The 23,875-nt window shown below is 42.3% G+C and overlaps 3 protein-coding genes across 4 annotated transcripts in view; 2 read left to right on the top strand and 1 right to left on the bottom strand.

Annotated features, from left to right (window-relative positions):
* Nucleotides 1–387: 387 nt before the first annotated feature.
* gfm1 (G elongation factor, mitochondrial 1) lies at nucleotides 388–16,329 on the top strand. The gene is made up of 18 exons (XM_027133690.2): nucleotides 388–571; nucleotides 1,559–1,711; nucleotides 1,832–1,964; nucleotides 2,626–2,830; nucleotides 2,986–3,102; nucleotides 3,224–3,374; nucleotides 4,564–4,718; nucleotides 4,931–5,015; nucleotides 5,153–5,290; nucleotides 6,297–6,398; nucleotides 6,577–6,633; nucleotides 6,722–6,859; nucleotides 8,573–8,655; nucleotides 14,190–14,352; nucleotides 14,973–15,117; nucleotides 15,318–15,478; nucleotides 15,555–15,608; nucleotides 15,985–16,329. Exons 1-18 carry the CDS (start codon nucleotides 497–499, stop codon nucleotides 16,114–16,116), a joined length of 2,247 nt encoding a protein of 748 aa, XP_026989491.2. The 5' UTR covers nucleotides 388–496; the 3' UTR covers nucleotides 16,117–16,329.
* Nucleotides 9,178–16,789, bottom strand: lxn (latexin). Its single transcript, XM_027133694.2, has 7 exons — nucleotides 16,455–16,789; nucleotides 12,876–13,040; nucleotides 12,693–12,755; nucleotides 11,239–11,413; nucleotides 9,833–9,969; nucleotides 9,655–9,717; nucleotides 9,178–9,562 (listed from the first exon to the last, which is right to left on the bottom strand). Exons 1-7 carry the CDS (start codon nucleotides 16,620–16,622, stop codon nucleotides 9,467–9,469), a joined length of 867 nt encoding a protein of 288 aa, XP_026989495.2. The 5' UTR covers nucleotides 16,623–16,789; the 3' UTR covers nucleotides 9,178–9,466.
* Nucleotides 16,790–20,547: 3,758 nt separating this feature from the next.
* mfsd1 (major facilitator superfamily domain containing 1) overlaps nucleotides 20,548–23,875 on the top strand; it is a 15,952-nt gene continuing 12,624 nt past the window's right edge. For both annotated transcript variants that reach the window (XM_047806192.1, XM_047806193.1), the window contains exons 1-4: nucleotides 20,548–20,769; nucleotides 20,905–20,957; nucleotides 22,700–22,812; nucleotides 23,059–23,101. In XM_047806192.1, coding sequence (XP_047662148.1) covers nucleotides 20,625–20,769; nucleotides 20,905–20,957; nucleotides 22,700–22,812; nucleotides 23,059–23,101 — 354 coding nt within the window. In that variant the 5' untranslated portion in view covers nucleotides 20,548–20,624. The remainder of the gene's footprint in view (nucleotides 20,770–20,904; nucleotides 20,958–22,699; nucleotides 22,813–23,058; nucleotides 23,102–23,875) is intronic.

Genomic DNA, 23,875 nt, shown 5'->3' with positions numbered 1-23,875 from the left:
CTGTGCTTCATAAATAATATAAAGAGCTGATAAATGATTAATAAAACCATGCTTCTTTCTCTACAAACCTTCTTCTTATAAACTTAATTATTTGTTAAGTCTTTTTTTTCCTCTCCAGGCAAAGAAAGTAAATAAATAGTCTCTTTATTTATATAAGACAATAGTTAATTAGCTGAGTTTGACCTTTTTATGGTTTCCATGGTTTCCAGGCCTATAATAATTTTCTTAAACTTTTATTTATTTATTTATTTGTTTGTTTGTTTGTTTGTTTGTTTACTTACTTACGTTTAAATAAAACACTGTAAAAGTAAGAAATGAGATTAGTTCACTAAACAATTCATCCGTACCACTGTGTGGCGCTGTGAAAAGGGTTTGTACGCGTGCCTTGTTACCGGATGTAGGATCTGTTCGGTTGAGCCGGCGTGACTTTCAGCCTGACATCAGTTCAGTTCATCTCTGGGATCTTTAAAGCTTCAGGTTTACAAACGCACCCAAAATGCGCCTATTAAAAGCGAGCATCGCTTTAAATCATCTGAATTTCCTAACTCCAGCCAATAGGAAGGCGAGACAGGTTTGTGCTGATTTGCATATTTGTTTAAGTTATAAGTTTAAGCTGCAGTGCTGAAGAGTCTCAGTAACGTCACAGCCTTAAAAAGGTCAACAGTTACAGTCAGTATGCAACATTTTCTTTGTTGATCAGTTCTTCTCTCTCTCTCTCTCTCTCTCTCTCTCTCTCTCTCTCTCTCTGTCTCTGTGTGTGTGTGTGTGTCTGCGTCTGTGTGTGTGTCTGTCTGTGTGTGTGCGTGTCTGCGTCTGTGTGTGTGTCTGTCTGCGTCTGTGTGTGTGTCTGTCTGCGTCTGTGTGCGTGTCTGTCTGCGTCTGTGTGTGTGTCTGTCTGCGTCTGTGTGTGTGTCTGTCTGCGTCTGTGTGTGTGTCTGTCTGCGTCTGTGTGTGTGTGTATGTGTGTGTCTGTCTCTGTGTGTGTGTGTGTGTGTCAGTCTCTGTGTGTGTGTGTGTGTGTGTCTCTCTCTCTCTCTCTCTCTCTGTCTGTCTGTCGTCTGTCTCTGTGTGTCCCTCTTTCTGTCTCTGTGTCTCTGTGTCTTTGTCTCTCTCTCCCTGTCTCTCTCTTGCTGTCTCTCTCTCTCTCTCTCTCTCTCTCTCTCTCTCTCTCTCTCTTTCTCTCCTTCCCAATGTTCCAGTTAAAGTAATATTATAAAGAAAAATCACGTCCGATATTCACTCACACCGTCAGTCACCAGTCACCAAGGATGTGTTTGGTGTTAAAACCTCATTTAATGACTTGACAAAGCTACCAAAGGAATAATAAGTATGAATAAGACGTGATGGAGGTCTCAAAAATCTCTAGTTTCCCTGAACAGATAAAGCATTTTAATCACATCTGGTCCTTCGGTGATACAGATGTTTCATGCACATGTGGTTTATGACACATAGTAACATTTTATCGCAATCTATAACATCATCTAACATCGTAGCTAACATCAATAATCCTTTACTAACTGATACAGCTTCCCTTCCCATCTTTGGCACTGTGCTTTAGGTGCTGAGTAACATTCGCCGGCCGTGTTCGTCTGCAATCATCCCGAACGAAAGGATCCGCAACATCGGCATCTCTGCGCACATCGACTCTGGAAAGACGACGCTAACGGAGCGTGTGCTGTACTATACCGGTAGAATAGCAGAAATGCATGAAGTAAGCACCATATTAAGTTCTTTTTCTTTCTTTGTTGTTAATTACTGCTAAGTCTATGACATTTAAAGCATAACACAGATTGATTGTGTTTTTTTTTTTCTTGTCATCGTCATACTTCAGGTCAAGGGCAAAGATGGAGTCGGTGCGGTCATGGACTCTATGGAGCTGGAGAGACAGCGGGGAATCACCATCCAATCGGCAGCCACGTACACTATCTGGAATCAGCACAACATCAACATCATTGACACACCAGGTTAGGGAAAGGCCAGGACATGGAATGTCGTTATGGGATAACAGAGCTACAGATTAGAGGTCCACTTAGATCCGAAAACACGAGGTCCGACCTGAGGTTCGAGCGGGTTCGGGTCTAAAAGTCTCATGTGTGCATCGGACACGGGACGGGTATAACAATAGCGGCGTCGGGTCTTTTAAAACGAATGTGTTTTTTCCAAACGGACCCGAGAAGACCCGAATTACTGTATCTCGTGTGTGTGCCTCGACTCGAGTCCTCTTCTAACCTCTCCTCTGTTTGCCAAGACCGCTTGCGACGTGTGGCCGGCGACGTGTAGCTGGCGGTAAGCTAATTTTCATCGAAACAGACCTGTCAATCAATTTTGAATCCACTCTGTAGCGGTTACTTTAGTTTAGAGTTATGCAACATTCAGGTCCAGTCGGAGTAAAAAAAACTTGTCGTCGGTTCGGACTCGGGTCTGATTTTTTCGGGTTTGTATCGGGTCGGGACTTTCTAAAAAAAAACAACCTAAAATAAATTATGCACGTCGGGTTCGGGTAAAAAGTGATTCGGGTCACTTCGGGTCGGGTACGTTTCTATAGACCCGAGAAGACCTGTACTACAGAAATAAATAAATCGACATCATCATGCAGCATGTTTATTTTTTTTCTTCTTCCTGCAGGCCATGTTGACTTCACTATTGAGGTGGAGAGGGCGCTGCGGGTTCTGGACGGCGCCGTGCTGGTCCTGTGTGCCGTCGGAGGAGTGCAGTGTCAGACCATGACCGTCAACAGGCAGATGAAGCGCTACAACGTGCCCTTCCTCACCTTCATCAACAAGCTGGACCGTATGGGAGCAAACCCGTACCGGGCACTGAAGCAGCTCAGGTGAGGTCCAGCAGTAGGAGAGAAGGAGACGCGCTAACACCGTCGTATGTCTCAGAGGCTGGTAGCCAAAGATGGATGCTTACAAGACAGATGGGGATTTTTTTTTTTTTTTTGGGATCAGACTCTGTGATGAATGGGTTCTCATTCCCTTTCAGGACCAAACTGAATCATAATGCAGCATTTGTCAACATCCCCATCGGGCTGGAAGGAGACCTGCAAGGAATCATCGACCTCATCGAGGAACGCAGCATCTACTTTGAAGGTCCTTGTGGGTAAGGCTGCTGTGACCGAGTGAATTAAATTTAGATTACTGACCCATGCAGGGTGGGTCCTGTGTCATGTCACGAATGTGTCATGTCGTCTCCCTCCTGTCTGTCTCTGTCCTGCTCTCAGCCAGAATGTCCGTTTCGATGAGATCCCAGCCGAGATGCGAGCGGAGGCGGCTGAGCGCAGGCAAGAGCTGGTGGAGTGTGTAGCTAATGCTGACGAAACACTGGGAGAGATGTTCCTGGAGGAGAGAATTCCAACTATTGGTGACCTTAAGGTCGGTCCTGTTGCTTTCCAGTCATTGCCATTTAATCTTAAAGTTAAAGGTGTGGTCTCCGATTTTTGAGAACGCTTCAGAAAACCGAGCCGGGCCGAATAATAAACAGGAATCAACACAAAAAACAAAACAAACGTGTAGTCAATGAGCAGAAAGGGGCGGGGCTTGTCGATATGTGCGGAGAGAATGTTCGGTGCGCGTGTGTGACGTTAGCAGAAAGCGGTTTTAACATCGGCATGGAGGATAAAAACAAAGAAAGAAAGAGAAGAAAGACTTACGATAAGGACGAGAAGTAGGACGTGTTAATATAGGATCAGCTTTCCAGCGCTGGAGAGAACTGAAGGAGCAGGAAGTTGGCCACATATTCACAGGTTGGAGTTTCCCGAGTCAATAACTCCTGAGCTAAACGCTGTTACTACACAAATAACACCTCTTTTCTATCGTAGTAATGTAGAGAGGCAGCTACAACCGCGTTTTGTGTAGTAACAGCGTTTAGCTCAGGAGTTATCGACTCGGGAAACTCCGACCTGTGAATATGTGGCCGACTTTACTTAAGACGCCGAGGCGCTTTTTTCCTTCTCGATAGGTGAGTAACGTTGGTTTTGCTTTGTTACACAGAACTAATATATGCCTTTGTCCTTTACATCATTATGCTTGTGTGGCATTTTTGCTTGTTTGTTTATCTACAATCGTATCGTTCTTCCCTTCAGCTATGATAAAGACACGTTTCTTTCTGTTAGTCGCCTGGGTTACGTATGTATGTGTGGGCGGAGCTATCGATACAGGGGTGGGACCCGTTTGGGTTAGGGGCGTGTTTGTTTTGGTGATTTTATATGTCAACATTGGCTTTCAAACATCGGAGACCGCACCTTTAAAAAACAACTATGGTTAGTTTGACATCGGGGGGGTGAACATGACGACAAGAGTGGTATTTAGTGACGTTTCAGATGCACAGTTCTCGATAATTTGTGTATTCTGGGTAAAATTAAAGGCTGCTGTACTTTTAAACACTCCTGCTGATATTTACTTTGAATATTTGCTGTTGCATAAAGTCAAGCTGATGTCCAACACACACCTACCTGGTCCTGTGTTGAAGGTTATTACTTTACTGAACTGTTTTCACTCTGTGTGTGTGTGTGTGTGTGTGTGTGTGTGTGTGTGTGTGTGTGTGTGTGTGTGTGTGTTTCAGGCGGCTGTGCGCAGGGTCACTATACAGCGCTCCTTCTCTCCGGTCCTGGTGGGCAGCGCTTTAAAAAACAAAGGCGTTCAGCCCCTGCTGGACGCTGTGCTTGATTACCTGCCGAACCCCAGCGAGGTGAACAACTACGGCATCCTGAACGACGAGTGAGTCTCAGCTCAGTACTTAGTCTGTTTCCACCTCGTCGTCTGCTCTTAAAAATCCTCTTCGTTTAAGGTTCGAGCTTTTTGTGTGAGCAGTGAGAGAAAAGTAAAGAGTCAAAGCGACCGTCGATGCCCACGTCGTAAATCCCGGTTGGCGTTAAGCGCTCCGTGAAATAGAGATTTAATGTGTTTTAATGTCATCTGTGTGGATACAGGGAATCGAGTAACAGCAGTAAGATCCTGATGGATTCAAACAGAGATGCCACAAAGCCTTTTGTGGGTTTGGCCTTCAAACTAGAGGTAAAATCTTAGAATTCTGTGTGTATTTACTAACAGTTACAATAAAGTGCTAGAAGCTGTATTCACAAATTGATTGGATAATGCTGCGTTCTCTTGTCTCTCTCTGTGTGTGTGTGTGTGTGTGTGCGCGCACAAAGGCTGGACGTTTTGGCCAGCTGACCTATGTGCGTGTGTATCAGGGCTGCCTGAAGAAGGGCGAGTACATTTACAACACTCGCACAACCAAGAGGGTGCGAGTGCAGAGGCTGGTGCGCCTGCATGCAGATCAGATGGAGGTGAGAACGTGTGTCCGTGTGTCCGTGTGTCCGTGTGTCCGTGTGTCCATGTGTCCGTGCATGATGCAGGCTCAGCTTTATTGCTTTTTTTTTGTAATGCATTGCTTTATAAAAATAATCTGCATTACATAAAAGTGACCGTACCAAGATCTGTGTGTATTTTAAAATGCCATGTCATGTATTTCCGGAAAAAAAAAAGAAGAAGAAAAATAATTTGAGGATCTCGGAACTCATCACTGCCCACGATATTCAAATAAATGAGTAGAATATATAAATAAATTTTGGAGAGTGTCACATCACTGAGTTATGGTTTTATTTCCTTTGTAATTCTAGGGTTAGGGGTTAGGGGTTAGGTTTAGGGGTTTGGGTTTGGGGTTTGGGTTTGGGGTTGGGGTTAGGTTTATGGGTTGGGGTTAGAGGTTAGGATTAGGGGTTAGGTTTAGAGTTTAGGTTTAGAGGTTTGGGGTTAGGTTTAGGGGTTGGGGTTAGGTTTTGGGGTTAGGGGTTAGGTTTAGGGGTTGGGGTTAGGTTTAGGGGTTGGGTTAGGGGTTAGGTTTAGGGGGTTGGGTTAGGGGTTGGGGTTAGGGTTAGGGGTTGGGGGTTAGGTTTAGGGGTTAGGGATTAGGGGTTAGGTTTAGGGGGTTGGGGTTAGGTTTAGGGGTTGGGGTTAGGTTTAGGGGTTGGGGTTAGGGGTTAGGTTTAGGGGTTGGGGTTAGGGGTTAGGTTTAGGGGTTGGGGTTAGGGGTTAGGTTTAGGGGTTGGGGGTTGGGTTTAGGGGTTGGGGTTAGGGGTTGGGGGTTGGGTTTAGGGGTTAGGGTTAGGGGGATTAGGGGTTAGGGTTAGGGGTTAGTCTTTGGGATTTATCTATTTTTTTTTATTACAATCTGTTTTTATTCAGATGATTTTAAATTGCCAGGAAATCTTTTATTTACTTTTCTTCAGATGTGTATAAGTTTGCACGTCCCCTGAGAAACTTCTGTATGTTTTTCCTTCTTATTATTCGAAGGATGTAGAGGAAATGTACGCAGGTGACATCTGCGCCCTGTTCGGGATCGACTGCGCCAGCGGAGACACCTTTACAGCTCGCACCAGCACCAACCTCTCGATGGTACGCTAAACTCTACATGTAATACACGTGGTGCAGATTTCCTGACAGATTTAAAATAATTGCTTATACAGCGTTAGAATATTTAATTAAGTCAGAAAGCCGAGACTCAGGATTCGAACGTTGTACTTTATACTGAATGTGTAAAAATGACCTTGAGTTTATTCTGTGTGCTGAACAGGAGTCTATACATATCCCTGAGCCGGTCATCTCAATGGCTATAAAACCAGTTAATAAAGTAAGTGCTGCATTTAGGTTTATAACGCTGACACGTACATAAACATAAAACATACAGCACGTAACGATGTGTCCTCCGGTTCCTTTAGAACGACTTGGACAAATTCTCCAAAGGCATCAACCGCTTCACCAGAGAGGATCCCACTTTCAGGGTGCAGTTTGACACGGAGAGCAAGGAAACCATTATCTCAGGCATGGGAGAGTTGCATCTGGAAATCTACTCCCAGGTACAGCATGACATCCCTTAAATAATTCAATTAATATTTCTTATTAAATGGACTGCAATCTTGTCTGAGTGTTTAGCTATTATTATATTAAATAACGATGAATCAGATCACTTAATGGTTTAAAATGTGTTAAGCGTGATTGGGTTAACCCTAGGTTAAGGTGTGTGTGTGTGTCTGTGTCTGTGTGTCTGTGTGTGTCTGTGTGTGTGTGTGTGTGTGTGTGTGTGTGTCTGTCTGTCTGTGTCTGTGTCTGTCTGTCTGTGTCTGTGTGTGTCTGTGTGTGTGTGTGTGTGTGTGTGTGTGTGTATGTGTGTGTGTCTGTCTGTCTGTGTCTGTGTCTGTCTGTCTGTGTCTGTGTGTGTCTGTCTGTGTCTGTGTGTGTCTGTGTGTGTGTGTGTCTGTGTGTGTGTGTGTGTCTGTGTGTGTGTGTGTCTGTGTGTGTGTATCTGTCTGTGTGTGCGTGTGTGTATCTGTCTGTGTGTGTGCGTCTGTGTGTGTGTGTGTGTGTGTATCTGTCTGTGTGTGCGTCTGTGTGTCTCTGTGTCTGTGTGTCTGTGTGTGTGTGTCTGTGTGTGTGTGTCTGTCTGTGTGTGTGTGTGTGTGTCTGTCTGTCTGTGTCTGTGTGTGTCTGTCTGTGTGTGTCTGTGTGTATCTGTCTGTGTGTGTGCGTCTGTGTGTGTGTGTGTGTATCTGTCTGTGTGTGCGTCTGTGTGTCTCTGTGTCTGTGTGTCTGTGTGTGTGTCTGTGTGTGTCTGTGTGTCTGTCTGTGTCTTTGTGTTTGTCTGTGTGTGTGTCTGTCTGTGTCTGTGTGTCTGTGTGTCTGTGTGTCTGTGTGTGTCTGTGTGTGTGTGTCTGTCTGTGTGTGTCTGTCTGTGTGTGTGTGTGTGTCTGTCTGTCTGTGTCTGTGTGTGTCTGTGTGTGTGTGTGTCTGTGTGTGTGTCTGTGTGTGTGTGTGTCTGTGTGTGTGTATCTGTCTGTGTGTGCGTGTGTGTATCTGTCTGTGTGTGTGCGTCTGTGTGTGTGTGTGTGTGTATCTGTCTGTGTGTGCGTCTGTGTGTGCGTCTGTGTGTCTCTGTGTCTGTGTGTGTCTGTGTGTGTGTCTGTGTGTGTCTGTGTGTGTCTGTGTGTCTGTCTGTGTCTTTGTGTTTGTCTGTGTTTGTCTGTGTGTGTGTCTGTCTGTGTGTGTGTGTCTGTGTTTGTCTGTGTGTGTCTGTGTGTGTGTCTGTGTGTGTCTGTGTGTGTGTGTCTGTGTGTGTGTGTCTGTCTGTGTCTGTCTGTGTCTGTGTTTGTCTGTGTCTGTGTTTGTCTGTGTGTCTGTGTTTGTCTGTGTGTCTGTGTGTGTCTGTGTGTCTGTGTTTGTCTGTGTGTCTGTGTTTGTCTGTGTGTCTGTGTTTGTCTGTGTGTCTGTGTTTGTCTATGTGTGAGTGTGTGTGTGTCTATGTGTGAGTGTGTGTGTGTCTGTGTCTGTGTGAGTGTGTGTGTGTGTGTCTGTGTGTGTGTCTGTGTGTGTGTGTGTGTCTATGTCTGTGTGTGTGTGTGTGTGTGTGTGTGTGTGTGTCCATCTCTCGAGGTTTTAGTTAAACTGCACTCTGGCCCTTTGAGCAAACACAACAGTTAAAGCTAACATCAGATTGTGGACTGTTGAATTTAAGAATAAATCCGATTTGCTCGCTGTGGGGAAAAGTCACTGAATAGGGTTGATTTGTGTTGTAGAGAATGGAGAGAGAGTATAACTGCTCGTGTGTGATGGGGAAACCTAAAGTGGCCTTCAGAGAGTCTGTGACCAGCCCTGTGCCGTAAGTACCCTTTACTGAGGAAGCACTATTTATGTACGTAAGACTTGCATCTCATTCATACAGCTGAGCAATTCAAAGTTAAGAAGTGGCAGCTTGGTGGCTCTGGGATTCGAACTCATGACGTTCTCATGAGTAACCCAACACCTTAACCACTAAGCTACCTTGTAATATTGGGCAATATTTCATATTAAGATGCTAGAACAGGTTTTATGGATGAAACACATCACATTTTTATTATTACCTTAATACATATATTTTGGGTAGTTCACCCCTCCCACCCCCACCCCCACTTAGTGTTTGTTTACAGCAAAACTTAACCCTGTTTCAAATTGTCAAACAAAAACTATAAATTCAACCAAACACAAGATTATTCGTCAAGGTCGTAAGCGATCGAACACGCTTTCCAACACCAGTCACGGGTGTCGATCAAACCGCCACGTGTCCGTCCGTGCTGTTTCCCGGCAACCATCATGTTTCCGGTTTTAGCAATTTATACTTACTTGGAAATATCTAAAGCTAATATTTTCCGTTTGTCACTACATTTCACATGCAACATTTGCTATAAATGCTAGGTGCTACATTCGACCCAAAGATTTTACCCCGGTAAAAAAAAAAAAAAAATGTTAGCGTGAATCGATACCAGTCGTAGTCGAAGTAGCTTGCTTATTTATTTCCTAAGCATCAATCCTGTTATTAGGACTGTAGATAAATCGTGGCAGGCGTTCCGATCGGCAACTTTATTTTCTCGTTAGAAGTGACGATATAATTGGATATTAATTTTACTAGTGATTTAGGAAAAGCTTGAGGGGTTTCAGTTGCACCGGCATCGTGGCAGCAGTTCACTTTCTAACACTTTTACACTCTTTGCCGGAGACCAGGCGATTAGAAGCTTCCAACGGATTATCTCCTGGGGGGGAAAATACGTCAATACGGTTAAATAGCGTTAGCGTTAGCATTTTGTATTTTAGGGTAAACTAAAACGTGACTATTTATCGTTACCTGGGAAACCATTTCATGAAGGAGAACCTCGTACTCGAAGTTTAGCTGGTCATCTTCGCTCTTCTGGAACACGGAGAAACAAAAAGGGAAACGTTTAGAAAGGCAAGGAAACGAGAAAAATGACTTGTTACGATCGTGTTTTTTTTGGCTAATAAATATGATTACAAAAACCTCTCACCAGCTGCTGGAGCTTAGACACTTGAGCCAAGTTGTACAGCGTGTTTTCGTTGGACTCGTTAAGCATGACAAAGCTAGCGACCAAGTGTCCCAAGTGCCAGAAAGGGACCATATCAGGCTCCATGTGACCGTAGCTGTCTGTAGAGAGAGAACATGTGACTTCTCCATCGTTCGATAAGTGATGTTAGTGTTTCGTTTGCATCACATTGGAATTGATTTCTTTACCCCACAACCTGCATAAAACCTCCACCAAAACATCCATATATATAAAAGTGAAAAAGTGACGTGACGTACGGCTAAGTACGGTGACCCAGATTCAGAATTTGTTCTCTGCATTTTTAACCCATCCAAAGTGCACACACAGCAGTGAACACACACACACACACGCACACAGCAGTGAACACACACACACGCACACAGCAGTGAACACACACACACACACACACAGCAGTGAACACACACACACACACACAGCAGTGAACACACACACACACACACACACACAGCAGTGAACACACACACACACACACAGCAGTGAACACACACACACACACACACAGCAGTGAACACACACACACGCACACAGCAGTGAACACACACACACACACACACAGCAGTGAACACACACACACGCACACAGCAGTGAACACACACACACACACACACACACACACACACACAGCAGTGAACACACACACACACACACGCACACAGCAGTGAACACACACACGCACACAGCAGTGAACACACACACACACACACACACACACACACACACACAGCAGTGAACACACACACACACACACACAGCAGTGAACACACACACACGCACACAGCAGTGAACACACACACACACACACACACACACACACACAGCAGTGAACACACACACACACACACACACACACAGCAGTGAACACACACACACACACACACACACACACACACAGCAGTGAACACACACACACACACACACACACAGCAGTGAACACACACACACACACACACACACAGCAGTGAACACACACACACACACAGCAGTGAACACACACACACACACACACACACACAGCAGTGAACACACACACACACGCACACACACACACACACCATGAGCAGAGGGCAGCCATTTATGCTGCGGCGCCCGGGGAGCAGTTGGGAGGGTTTGGTGCCTTGCTCAAGGGCACCTCAGTCGTGGTATTGCCGGCCCGAGACTCGAACCCGCAACCTTTGGGTTGCGAGTCAGACTCTCTAACCACTAGGCCACGACCGCCCTAAATAAATATGCGGTTATCTGAATCCGCGGGGATCCGAAGCACGCTATCAGGATAAAGATGGTTCTAGTTTTTGGATTAGTACCAATGTACCTGTGGATTTATTAATGTGGCTCCTGTTCTGAGGTTATACCTGGTAAATCGTTTGCAGTCACATTACTATTGGCTCTGTATTGCTGGTAGAATTCCTGCTCCTTATCAGAGGTGTTGAGACGAGGTAGACCATCACAAGAGCACTGGACTCGAGGTGGACGCTGCGTCTCCCCTCTGGGGTAAAGGACCTCAGCAGAACATCGGCCTTCTGAACTCTGGAGCATAACACACTTTAGTTCATTTCATATACTTACGTTCGATATTCGTAAGCATGTTAGATTCAATGAATGCACTTAAACAAAAAAGTGTGTGTGTGTGTGTGTGTGTGTGTGTGTGTGTGTGTGTGTGTGTGTGTAGCCTAAATTCTGCTTAACTTATTTTGAAAAATATAAATAGTCTTCTACCAATCACAGTAGAACGGCCATATCGATAAGCTTATTGTCGATGGCGTAGTAGGAGGTTGTTCTACTATGTGTATGTCTTTGCTGTCGTTTGTGTAGATGATTGTATGTCCACGCAGAAGAGGTCTTAGATCCGGAGACCCGAGGTCTGACGGGTTCGGGTCTAAAAGTTTCACGTGTACCTCGGACACGGGTCGGGTATAATAATAGCGGCGTCGGGTCTCGGGTAATTTAAAACGAATGTGTTTTTACCGAACGGACCCGAGAAGACCCGAACTACTGTATCTCGCGTGTGTGCCTCGACTCGAGTCCTTTTCCAACCTCTCCTCTGTTTGCCAAGACCGCTTGCGACCTGTGGCTGGTGACGTGGGGCTGGCGGTAAGCAAATTTTCGTCGAAACAGACCTGTCAATCAATTTTGAATCCACTCTGTAGCGGTTACTTTAGTGTAGAGTTACGCAACATTCGGGTCCAGTCGGGGTAAAAAAAAAAATGCCGTCGGGTCGGACTCGGGTCTGATTTTTTCGGGTTTGTCTCCGGTCGGGTCTTTCTTAAAAATAAATAAATAAATAAATAAATAAATAATGCACGTCGGGTTCCGGTTAAAAAGTGATCCGGGTCACTTCGGGTCTGGTACACTTCTATAGACCAGAGAAGACCTCTAGTACAAAATGCTCATTATTTCCAAATGCAGTTTCCTTTTTGCTAAACTAACATCTGTAACTTTTCGTTACGATAGTTTTGTAGCTCCGGTACAAAAATCGAGGAGCCACGACGTCATTGGCTGATTTTGGGCAAGTTTGGCCATCTAGATTAACCAATTAATAAACAAGTATAATGAATTTTCCTTGTCACAATATTACCAGCTCGGTCTTTTTTTATACGTCTTATTTAATGAATATTTAGCCATAGATTTTAATGAGTAGTGTTTGTTCTGTGTACACAGTAGGAAAGATTCAGGTAGAGTAAATAGGTCAAAGGTTAACCTTATCTCTTTATACACACACACACACACACACACACACACACTCTTACACCCCAGCGGTCTCGAACATGACCGACGAAGGTATAAACGGTAACAAAACCGATCTCACCTCTCCGACTGTGTCCTTCACTGAGAATTCAAGGATGTACTTCATCCCAGATTCACCCATGTCCTGTCAGTGAGAGACAGAACCACAAAAAAATGTCTTATTTGACTCGATCTTAGTGTACAAATTGTCTTTCTGATGTAAATCCCAGGCTGGAGATGTGGTCTTGCATCTGTCTCGCCTCACCTCTGTTCTCGCATCGTGGACTTGGGTCACGGCATACAGCCTGAACGGAGAGCCGTAGACGGTGTTGATGTAGTGTTGGATGGCGTGGCCTGCCCGCGTCGCTTCATAAAATATAGGATTCAGTTTTCTTGAAGTCATGTTCAGCCCTTCCTGATCCACAATGTCCTGAGAGGCAAGAAAAACCACAAGAGAAAGGGTGCGGTTGTGTAAACTTGTGGACTTTGGGTCTGTTTTTTTTTTTTTTTTTGTTGCTCTTGAGTAACGACTTGGTAAACAAACAAAGCAGAAGATTTCAACAATGGTGCTTGAACACACCGAGCGTCTTAAATCTGTTTAACTTCCTGGGTTGTGCCGGGGTTGCTGATGCAGTCGTGTGGAATGCCCTTCCTACTTCCTGTCTTTCCTAACTGCTCCACATTCTCTTAAAGAGAAAGTACGCCTAGCTTCTACGTTAACGACTGTAGCTTATAATCGTTATTTCAGCGTCACACATTTCAGTTTGTCTTCAATTGCGATATTCGGTATTTTTATAGCCTTAGTGATTAACAGTGATCTGAAAATCGTATTAAATAAACGTCTCGTGACGTGACGTGAGGTGACCTACAGCTGTGTATGGTCAGAATTCGTTCTCTGCGTTTAACCCATCCAAAGTGCACACACACACAGCAGTGAACACACATACACACACCGTTAACACACACCCGGAGCAGTGGGCAGCCATTTATGCTGCGACGCCAGGGGAGCAGTTGGTGGGATCGGTGCCTTGCTCAAGGGCACCTCAGTCGTGGTATTGCTGGCCTGAGACTCGAACCCACAACCTTACGGTTAGGAGTCAGACACTCGCTCACTCACTCTCACTCATTTTCGACCGCTTATCCAAACTACCTCGGGTCACCTATCTCAGGCGTCATCAGGCATCGAGGCAGGATACACCCTGGACGGAGTGCCAACCCATCATAGGGCACAAACACACTCTCATTCACTCACACACACACTCACACACTACGGACGATTTTCCAGAGATGCCAATCAACCTACCATGCATGTCTTTGGACCGGGGGAGGAAACCGGAGTACCCGGAGGAAACCCCCGAGGCACGGGGAGAACATGCAAACTCCACACACACAAGGCGGAGGCGGGAATCGAACCCCCGACCCTGGAGGTGTGAGGCTAACCGCAAAGCCACCGTGCCCCCTTCCCCCATACACATTAAATTAAATTTGCTTAGATACCTCGTATGACTATGTTGTTATTTTTTCTTCTTCTTTGAGAATTGGGGAAACATTTGGTGCTGTTCTGTCCTTTGGTTTATAGGTTCGACTTCACTCACAAGAAGCAGTCCGGGGGGTCTGGGCAGTACGGTAAAGTGGTGGGAGTACTGGAACCTTTGGATGCAGAAAATTACACCAAGGTTGAATTCGATGACCGGACCATTGGCACCAACATACCCAAACAGTTCGTGCCTGCTGTTGAAAAGGCAAGTTTCTTCTTCATCGGATTCCTTGCACAACACTGATCCATATAATCCAGGTTAATTCCTGTTTGTCTAAAAAATGTAGTGGTGTCGAGGAACGCTAGAAAATCAGCCTGGAGCTGAATGGGGATAAACTCAAAGTCTATGTTGTTTTTGATCGATCGAAACGGCACATTGTGTGAAACACCCACGACTACAAACACGCCACGTGTTTGACATTTAGAGTCGGCCGGACCAGCGGTACGCGATTAAGGCGAGACCGGGTCCTAGTTATGAATGGCTCTGTGGAGACATTTATAATAGTACTGTGACTGAGCTTCAGTATACTGTAAAATGGGCTGGATGTTGGAGTATGGCAGAGCCTGTGAATAGGATTAGAGTTTATTGATCATCAGCTCTAATTAGAATTACAAGCACACCTTTCTTAATCCCCTTGAAGTTTCCTTGAGAAGAATAAAAAGAAACCAAGAATTATGAACAAATCCTTGTCCCTAATCTCAACTCTTTGTTCCCACAGTCTTTGTGCAGCCTTTCTCTCTCTCTCTCTCTCTCTCTCTCTCTCGTTCTCTCTCCTGCTTTCTCTCTTCATACTTAACTTTTTTCTACTTTTCCGTTCCCTGTAGGGTTTTAAGGAGGCATGTGAGAAAGGGCCTCTGACAGGCCATAAGGTATCCGGTGTGCGATTCGTGTTGGACGACGGAGCACATCACATGGTCGACTCCAACGAGATTTCATTTATCCGGGCAGGAGAGGGCGCTATGAAACAGGGTCAGCATGTAGATCCACTCTATACGTTTTTGGAAAAACATGGAAGTCTTTACTCGATACTGTTTTATTTCGGTTTTCTTTTCTTTCTTTCTTTTTTTTATGCAAAATTAGTATGCAAAATGAAAGAACAAAAGACTAAGATTTTAATGCATTTGCCCTGAATACCGATGCACTCCTTTTTTATTTTTATTTTTAAATAGCAATGGAAAATGCTAACATGGTGCTTCTCGAGCCCATCATGTCTGTGGAGATAGTCGCACCCAATGAATTCCAAGGACCGGTCATCGCGGGGGTCAACCGTCGTCATGGCGTCATCACCGGACAAGACGGGTCTGAGGGTTACTTCACCCTTTATGCTGATGTAAGTGCAAATTCAGACACTGGAAATATACAGCTGTAGCTTGAATCCTAACCTTCCTATCACGTGTCTCTTTCAGATTCCCCTCAACGACATGTTTGGTTATTCCACCGAGTTGCGTTCTTGCACCGAGGTATTTATTGACCATTCATGTCTATTTAAATCCAATTTTTGAGCTAAACAATAAACTGCGCTGTAATAATACTAAGAATAATATCTTAAAGAACGTTTCACAATTAGATTTCCTATATTTTGATGATGTTTTTTTTAAAGCTATGTGCATGTATATATGTATAAAGCGTTCGCGAGTGCGACGATGATAAAAGAATCGGCTCAACATAAACTGTGCGTACAAAGTAGAGTCGTTGCCGTGACGTTCTTAATTTCGCTGATTGTTTGCCCCAAACCCCACACTGTTAATATAACAATGATGGGTGCTCTTTAGACCTTTTGTTGGAACACTTGTTTATCGTTGAAATGTCTTTAAAGCATTTCTATTTCTTCCATAGGGGAAAGGAGAATACACTATGGACTACAGCAGATATCAGCCTTGTCTGCCTTCTGTTCAAGAGGACCTTGTTAATAAGTATCTCGAGGCAACAGGACAGTTGCCTGCAAAGAAGGGCAAATGGAAGAATTGAACAACATACCCATGACTCGCACACATAAATCCCTTTCATTATTTGGTCATTTAAGTAATTTATATATAATTTGAATTTGTTAATGCTCCACAGAGCCGTGCATTTATGGACACGGTCTGGACTCAGACGATGGCTTTAAGTATGTGTAGTGGATTGTTTTGTACTGTGTACAACAGAAGGAGATACTTGAGTATAACTGGGGTAAAAAAATCATCCGTGTCCGTGTATTTTGATACCGTAAATGCTAAAGATTTTAGCATCTGTGTTTTTCCAGTCATATGACATGACATTACACATGCATTTAACAATTTAGCTCCTACACATGAAGCAACACTTACCTTAATTGTTGACGTACTGTTAGGAAGCGCTAACACACAGCTGGAAGGACAGTCCACATCTGGTCGAGAGACTGTATCTGAAGTCGTAGCCAACGGGCTGCTGTGAATCTCTGGACATTGCCATACCAGTGAGACAAGGACCAGACAAACAAAGCAGGACCAATTCATGTTAAAATAAAAAAAAACAACAATGCAGGCTTAGGCTTAAATATAATAAGAAACTCTGAGAAGAGGCTCAGTTTTTGAAGTGAAGTCAGGGAGCTGCACAGGAATGTTCACAAAGCTAGGCAGGATTAATATCTCAAGAGTCTGACTCTCTTGTTTGCTCTCATTCCTTTACTTGGAATCTGTCCTTGTGCTTAAAACAAGGGTTCCTCCCTCATACAGAAAACAGCTTGATACTCTTTACAGTCGAGAGGCGGGGAAAACGTCGCAGATCGGCCGAGTGTCAAATCGTTTGCGTAGACGTGATTATATAATATACCGAGTCAAGAATGTATCTGAAGTCTGTGTGTTTTTCACTTTATAGAGTATAAAGCTCAATAGCAGTGAATTGGTTAAAAATCATTATGCAAACGTGCACTCTGTTGCCTACCATATGATAAGCAAGATAAATGTTATCTAATCTTTGAATTTCGTGTCTATGTGAGCTTATGAAGGGGAAGGCGAATGCAGCTGCTGTTATACTGCGTTTTTGTTTACATGTTCTGATCTGGAATGTTCTGCTGTGATTGCACACAGAGAGAACACAAGGGTTTACACAACCACAGCTGAATGTTTTCATTAGAAATTCTTGAACTCTTATTCCTGATGTCTAGCTCGCAAGATGTTCATGCTGTACTTGCTGTGCCATGCTATCTATCTATCTATCTATCTATCTATCTATCTATCTATCTATCTATCTATCTATCTATCTATCTATCTATATATATAAGGTGTGTGTATGTGTATGTGTATGTGTATGTGTATGTGTATGTATGTGTGTGTGTGTGTGTGTGTGTGTGTGTGTGTGTGTATACATCACACACACACACTTGAAAGCATGGTATAGAAGGTATAACATGAAAATCTTAAAGAATTATGAAACCAGGAGAAACCTCCCACTTTTATTATGTAAGCTAGTTATAAATACATAAAAACCTAAAGAATTTGTCATAATTCATATTAACTTCCAAATTGATCAACCCAGTTATCATCACTCATACTAGATGAAATCCTTGACCTAAGGCAGTGTATGTTGGTTCAAGTAGGGTTTAAGGGGAGAATTCATAAGCATTTAATCAACATGGCATCGGAGTTGGATGGAATGATACCTTATTCATAGTTATAGCCTTCATTTTCTCCGAGATTAGTTCCTAAATCACGTGAAAATGAGATACCGGCAGAAAAAAAAAAGTCTTGAGCCAAATAAATGGGCTCTTTTTGACTGACACCATGGAGATGGGGTTTAGGAGAAGTTGCAAACCTGCAGCATCTTGAGCCTGATTTACTGGCACCTTGCTGATTAATGTAATCATGAAATATGATCTCCAGGAAAGGGCCGTGCACTAGGACCGGAAATTAATGAGCTACGCCTTCATTTACAACGGGTGCCTGGGCCACAGGAGGGGAAAACCTGTTTGTTGAGTGCAGATTAAATTTTCTGACAGATTACCAGGCCTGAGTGAATTATTTGTGATTCTAAACGACATTGCTGGTAATTACAAAGTCCTGGTGCTTGCACTTCTCCCAGACCTTCAAGTACTATTCCACTAAGACACAGAAATGTGGAACAGTGACTAAAGGCTAGAAGGAACTGGAATATTCTAGCAGATTCATCTGCCTGCTTGGTTTATATTTATCATTTATATTTATTCAAGTGGCAGGCATTTTGATCTAAAGTAATTTACAGGTGAAAGAATACTCTCGCCTCAATGGTCGAGCTCCAGAGCCCAAGACTAGCCATCCATTCAGAAAGTGATGAAGGGCCAGAACATGACAACCTTTCATTTTAAAAAGGAAACAGATGAGTTTGTCTTTAACAACAAACCTACTAATAAGGTAGGTGTACAATACCGCAAAGGATGTTCCAGACATACTAGTTAAACACCCACAACCACATTAGTAGTACTGCTAAGAAGGACACTATTTTTGCCAAATGTATGTGAACCCCTAACCAATCACACACGTTAAAAATTTAGTCCGCTTTGCCATTATAATAACCTTCACTCTTCTGGCAAGGCTTTGTGCCCATTCAGCCATAACAGCATTAGTGAGGTTGGGTGAAGAGACCTAGAGTTCACTCAGTGGGGTTGAAGTCAGACATGACCAGTAAATCTCAAAGCATCTTTAGTGCTCAGATAATGTCAGAGAAAACCTGTACGAGTACTAGACGAACACTAGCTTCACTGCACGGACACTCATACCACAGTCATAATCACTGAGGTCACGTTTTCCCCCATTAAACGCTACCCAAAGCTGCCGGCCCATACGTACACGAATTTATGCACACACTTCAATTGTTAGATAATTACATGAACGTGTAGGTGAACATGTGCTCCTAATAAAGCAATCTGTAAGTTTATATTAGTCACATATGCTACTTAACATGAGCATGGCAAATTGTCATATGTGCATCTTTATACTGACAGCTGCTGTGACTGACTCATGCTTCACGAGATTCATCACTCAGTCAATATGATTAATCAGCAATCAGACAATCACACACAGGCCTACAGATGCCTTCATAAATCAACCGCTCACACAGTATTATCAGCTAGAACACCCAACCTCAGCAGGTTCAGTGACCTTTTTAACAGCAAACACTGATGAGAGTTAAGGGACAGCTTGCCTTCACTTTGACAGTTTATTGTTAATCTGATCTAGTTGACTGATGATTTGGAAAAAAATCATGTGCATAAAATATGAGCGTGCAGAATGTAAGGCGTCGTCGGTAATAGCAATACGAACCTGACGGCTGCTTACACTGTACTAGCTTAATTAATCCACATACTATAATCAAATATTAAAATTACAATTCACTCTGGACATCTTACACTTCAGCATTGATTATCATACATGATTTTTTTTCTTTATGAATATAAAAAGAAATGTTGTGTAGTATAATATAATATAATAATATAAACCCCACCCACTGACACACGATTCTTCCTGGTATATCTATTCAATGCTATAAATACAGATCTTCTGAACTTGTCATTGAGAAAATCCTTATGTTTTTTTTTTCATTTATTTTAAAAACTATGTTTCTGTTTAATTTGATTTCTTTCTTTTCTTTTTTTTTTTTTTTTTTGAAAATAAGGAAAATACATTTTAAACTTGGTAGCACCAAGTACTACCTCACAGCCCCCGGGGTTGGACCCCGAGTTAGGGCTGCTGTCTGTTTGTCATTTGTTCCTCTTTATTCTCTGGTTTCCTCACATTTCTCAAAACCAGGCCATTTGGTGGATATGCTAAAGAAGATTGCCTCTAGGTGTAAATGATTGCTATAAATGTGTGTGCATGGTTCACTGCGATGGACTGGTGTCACATTCATGGTGTAATTCCCTCCTGATGCCCAATGTGTTGAATGAGTGATTGAAATTGTGCGTAATTAACCTGTTGTAATTAACCTGTTGTAATTAACCTGATCTGGGACACAAACTGTTATTAATCCTGGTCAATTACTAAACACCAAGCAAGCATTGCACATTAAAAATGGCCTTTAAGTCTGGTGTAAAAGTAAATTAGTTTTACACACATCGACATAGCAACAGGATAGATGCATGCATCCATCCATCTATCCAACCATCCATCTATCCATCCATCCATCTATCCAACCATCCATCTATCCATCCATCCATCTATCCATCCATCCCTCCTTCATGCCTATAAGTTCTAGGAAGTTTATTGTTTAGTCAGCTCGTGCAGGGGAAACCATTTTGAAATAAAATCATAAATACGAAATAAATTTGAAGTGTTTTCGATTTTTATACTAGTTTTACTTTTATTTTTTTTTATTATTATTATTAAAACGGTTTGTTTATTCAAATCCTTTCCCTAGTAGGAAGTATGGTTGAAAAACGAACCACGTGTTACTGCAGTCACGTGACTTTCTGTTGTCACATGACCAAAAAATTTCTTTAGTAGCTCTTCATTGAAGTCTCCGAGAGACTGAGAGACTGTACGGAAATGGCTGAATGTTACGAAAACCAAAGTCTTTTAGATGAAAATGAGTGTGATGGTGGACACAGAAGACGCATGTCTCCGTTTTGTGACCCGAATCATTTACTGCACCGAATTGTCGTCCTTGTTTTTATGTGCTTTTTGGGATTCGGTGAGTTCAGTAGCTTTGTTTAGGAGCTGTTACACGTGACAGACATTGTTTACACTTTTAAGTTACTTGATTGCATACTATATCTATACTATATATACACTATCTTATAAAATATAACGATTTTTGTACTTACAGGAAGCTACTTCTGTTATGACAATCCCGCTGCTCTTCAGAAACAAGTCATCAAGGTTCGAGGACTTTTATTTTGTTTTTTCGTATCTTGTCAATATGCTAAACTTTTAATTTGTTATTCCTGCTTAACCTTCTCTCCTTATCTTATTCACTTCTCATGGCTTTCTCCCAGTAAATCCTCTTTTAACATAGTGATCATTGATTGATTGATTGATTGATTGATTGATTGATTTGATCTTAAGCAGGATCATTAGATGTTCCAAGAGTTCTTCTAGACATGAAATGGCTGATTATATCTACAGAAATGACATAAATCAATCTCAACACAATAAAAATGATCTACAAGTGATGCCCTGGTGTAAAAAACAAAACAACAACAAAAAAAACCTCATCAGTAAATTCTGGTTTAAATCAGATCTACTTCCATACGAATGCAGTTCAAAAGTAAAATATACAGATGCAGTAACTCTCTGAGTAAGACTGCTGGGTCTGATGGGCAACAACTTAAAAAAAAAAACTCACAGAAGGTTGTGAGTTTGAATCCCAGGTTCACCAAGCTATCACTGTTGAGCCCCTGAGCAAAGCCCCTAACCCTCAATTGCTCAGTTGTATAAAAATGACATAATGTAAGTCGCTCTGGATATTACATAAAAAAAGGATATGAGAGATTCACTAGTCACATGTAGGTATGCTCTGGTTTCTACCACTGCTCCGAAGTCTTAACAAAATCTAAAAATGGTGGCTTTAAATTTCCCTTTTTAAAAGTCAATCCTTGTTTATGTGCTCTTTTGGTTAGCCACGGCTTCCTGTTTCACCTGAAGTTTCAGTGAAATCAGATAAAATGTATTTGAACACTACGGTTTAGGCAATGTATGTAAAAATGGCTTAAAATTAATGAATTAATCTTACTTCATTAAGAATTTTAATACAAATGGTGAATCTGGCTGTTTATGATGATATAACAGATCGTATTACTTCCTGATCAGAGACGCGCAGAAAAAAAACACTCTTAAAAAGAGTCATTTAAAACCTCAAAGAATCGTTTGATGGTTTCGATGCTTTTTGAATGGATCTGTGTTTCTCTCTTACACGTTCGCTTAAACCCTTCTTAAGGGTTTCCCTATAGGGCAGAGAAGACTCCGTTATGATTTTTAGTTTTAATCTTGGGGTTTATTTTCTTCAAGAGTGATCGATAACAAAGAGGTGAATTTAGCCTTCCACTAGTTGTGACTCAATTAATAAATGTCTTTTTGCTGGACTTTTACTGCTCAACATTGTCGCTTGTCTAATGAAAACGGTAGTGATTTTTGTAAATTGTATGGGATAAATCTATCAACAATATTCAAAAATCTTACCATTCTGTGCTTTTATATGTTCCTCGTGTGACCTAGAGAAAGTCTGACATTTGCTGCTATGACTTTAGACATACGGTATGAATATTAAAGGGAAATAATACTTCATCACGTTGAAAAACGTCTAAATCTCCGGTTGCCGTCGTCAACATAGGTTGGGACGTGGTAGCTCGGTGTCGGTCTACTGATTAGAAGGTTTTGAGTTTCGAATCCAGGTCCACCGAGGTGCCTCTCCTGGGCCCTTGAGCAAGGCCCTTAACCCTCAATTGCTCAACTGTATTAAGGAGATAAATGGAAATCGCTATGGATAAGGGAGTCAAACGGCGTAAACGTAATGTATGTGGCACTGAGGTGTGGAGTTTGTAATTAAAGATGACTCTCTCTCTCTCTCTCTCTCTCTCTCTCTCTCTCTCTCTCTCTCTCTCAATTTATCTCTCTGTTTATAGGATATGCAGTTAAACACCTCCAAATTCATGCAGCTTTATGCCTGGTACTCATGGCCCAACGTATTTCTCTGTTTTCTGGGAGGATTTTTGCTGGACAGGGTGTTTGGCATCAGGTAAGTCTCATATAGTTTTAATTTTAAAATGCTATGAACATGTAGAACATATGATGTAAATAATATTTACAAAAGAAATTAAATATACATAGTTTTATTCTTAACTGATCAAAACGAATCACAAATAATTTAGATTCATATATACAGTATATATCTTTTATTAAGAGTTTTTGAGAACCACCCAGATTACTTTTAACCTGCTCTAGTTTGTCTGTAGGTATTAACTGACCCTGTTGCTCTTTCTAGGTTGGGGACGGTGATTTTTGCCCTCTTCGTGTGTGTCGGACAGGTAGATTCGTGCTCCTAATTCCGTTAACGTCATGCTTTAAAGAGTACCGACATCCGTATAAAACCGATCATGCAAATAACGGATACAGTGCTGCGTTATTATATTAATACTTCAGAAGTATTTTATTTATTTAGTCTCTTTGCTATTTAGCTGAAATTTCAATCAGAATGTTCTCAAGACTGGTGACAAATTAAAGAAGAAATAAAAAGCCTACGTAGAGGATCTCGGTATTGTGTTGAGTTGCCAGAACAGCTTTAATGCACCTTAGCGTCGATTTTTCACATCTGCATAATGGTCTTGGAGAAATAAATGATGATGATGATGATGACGACGATGATGGTAGTGCCGGAAAGTCGATTGAGTCGATGCCTGATGAGTTTGAGGACACCGTAGCACCATCATTCTCATCCTCATTTGGTGAATTCAGATGCCACCTTCACAGATGGGGCTGGAGTCCTGATAGAGATCATAACCAACAAAATACAATACAATCATAGAATAAACCGATCGATAAGTGTTCATATGTTTTTTTGTTTTTTTTCCCGCCCCCCTTTAATTTGTCACCTGTCTGTATTTTATGTCCATAAAGAATGAGACTTATGTGACATGACATTACTGTCCTGTTAGCCTCCTCCTGTACATGTTATGGCTGTTGGCTGCATAACAACATTTTTTAATTAATCAATCAATCAATCAATCAATCAATCAATCAATCAATCAATCAATTAATTAATTAATTAATTAATCTTTCTATTTATTTTTGCCAAAATCTGT

The sequence above is a fragment of the Tachysurus fulvidraco genome, chromosome 22 (genome assembly GCF_022655615.1).
Source record: "Tachysurus fulvidraco isolate hzauxx_2018 chromosome 22, HZAU_PFXX_2.0, whole genome shotgun sequence".
In the NCBI taxonomy this organism is placed as follows: Eukaryota; Metazoa; Chordata; class Actinopteri; order Siluriformes; family Bagridae; genus Tachysurus; species Tachysurus fulvidraco.
This window is presented reverse-complemented; position numbering and strand designations above follow the sequence as displayed.

Bases quoted from the DNA above. Each gene is read 5' to 3' on its own strand.
- gfm1 (XM_027133690.2), top strand. From the start codon at position 497: ATGCGCCTATTAAAAGCGAGCATCGCTTTAAATCATCTGAATTTCCTA. The intron at 3,375-4,563 runs GTCGGTCCTGTT...TGTGTGTTTCAG, and splicing joins CAACTATTGGTGACCTTAAG to GCGGCTGTGCGCAGGGTCAC. The intron at 6,399-6,576 runs GTACGCTAAACT...TGTGCTGAACAG, and splicing joins CCAGCACCAACCTCTCGATG to GAGTCTATACATATCCCTGA.
- lxn (XM_027133694.2), bottom strand. From the start codon at position 16,622: ATGAATTGGTCCTGCTTTGTTTGTCTGGTCCTTGTCTCACTGGTATGG. The intron at 13,041-16,454 runs GTAAGTGTTGCT...CTTGCCTCTCAG, and splicing joins ACAGTACGTCAACAATTAAG to GACATTGTGGATCAGGAAGG. The intron at 9,970-11,238 runs GTATAACCTCAG...CTCTCTCTACAG, and splicing joins GACTGCAAACGATTTACCAG to ACAGCTACGGTCACATGGAG.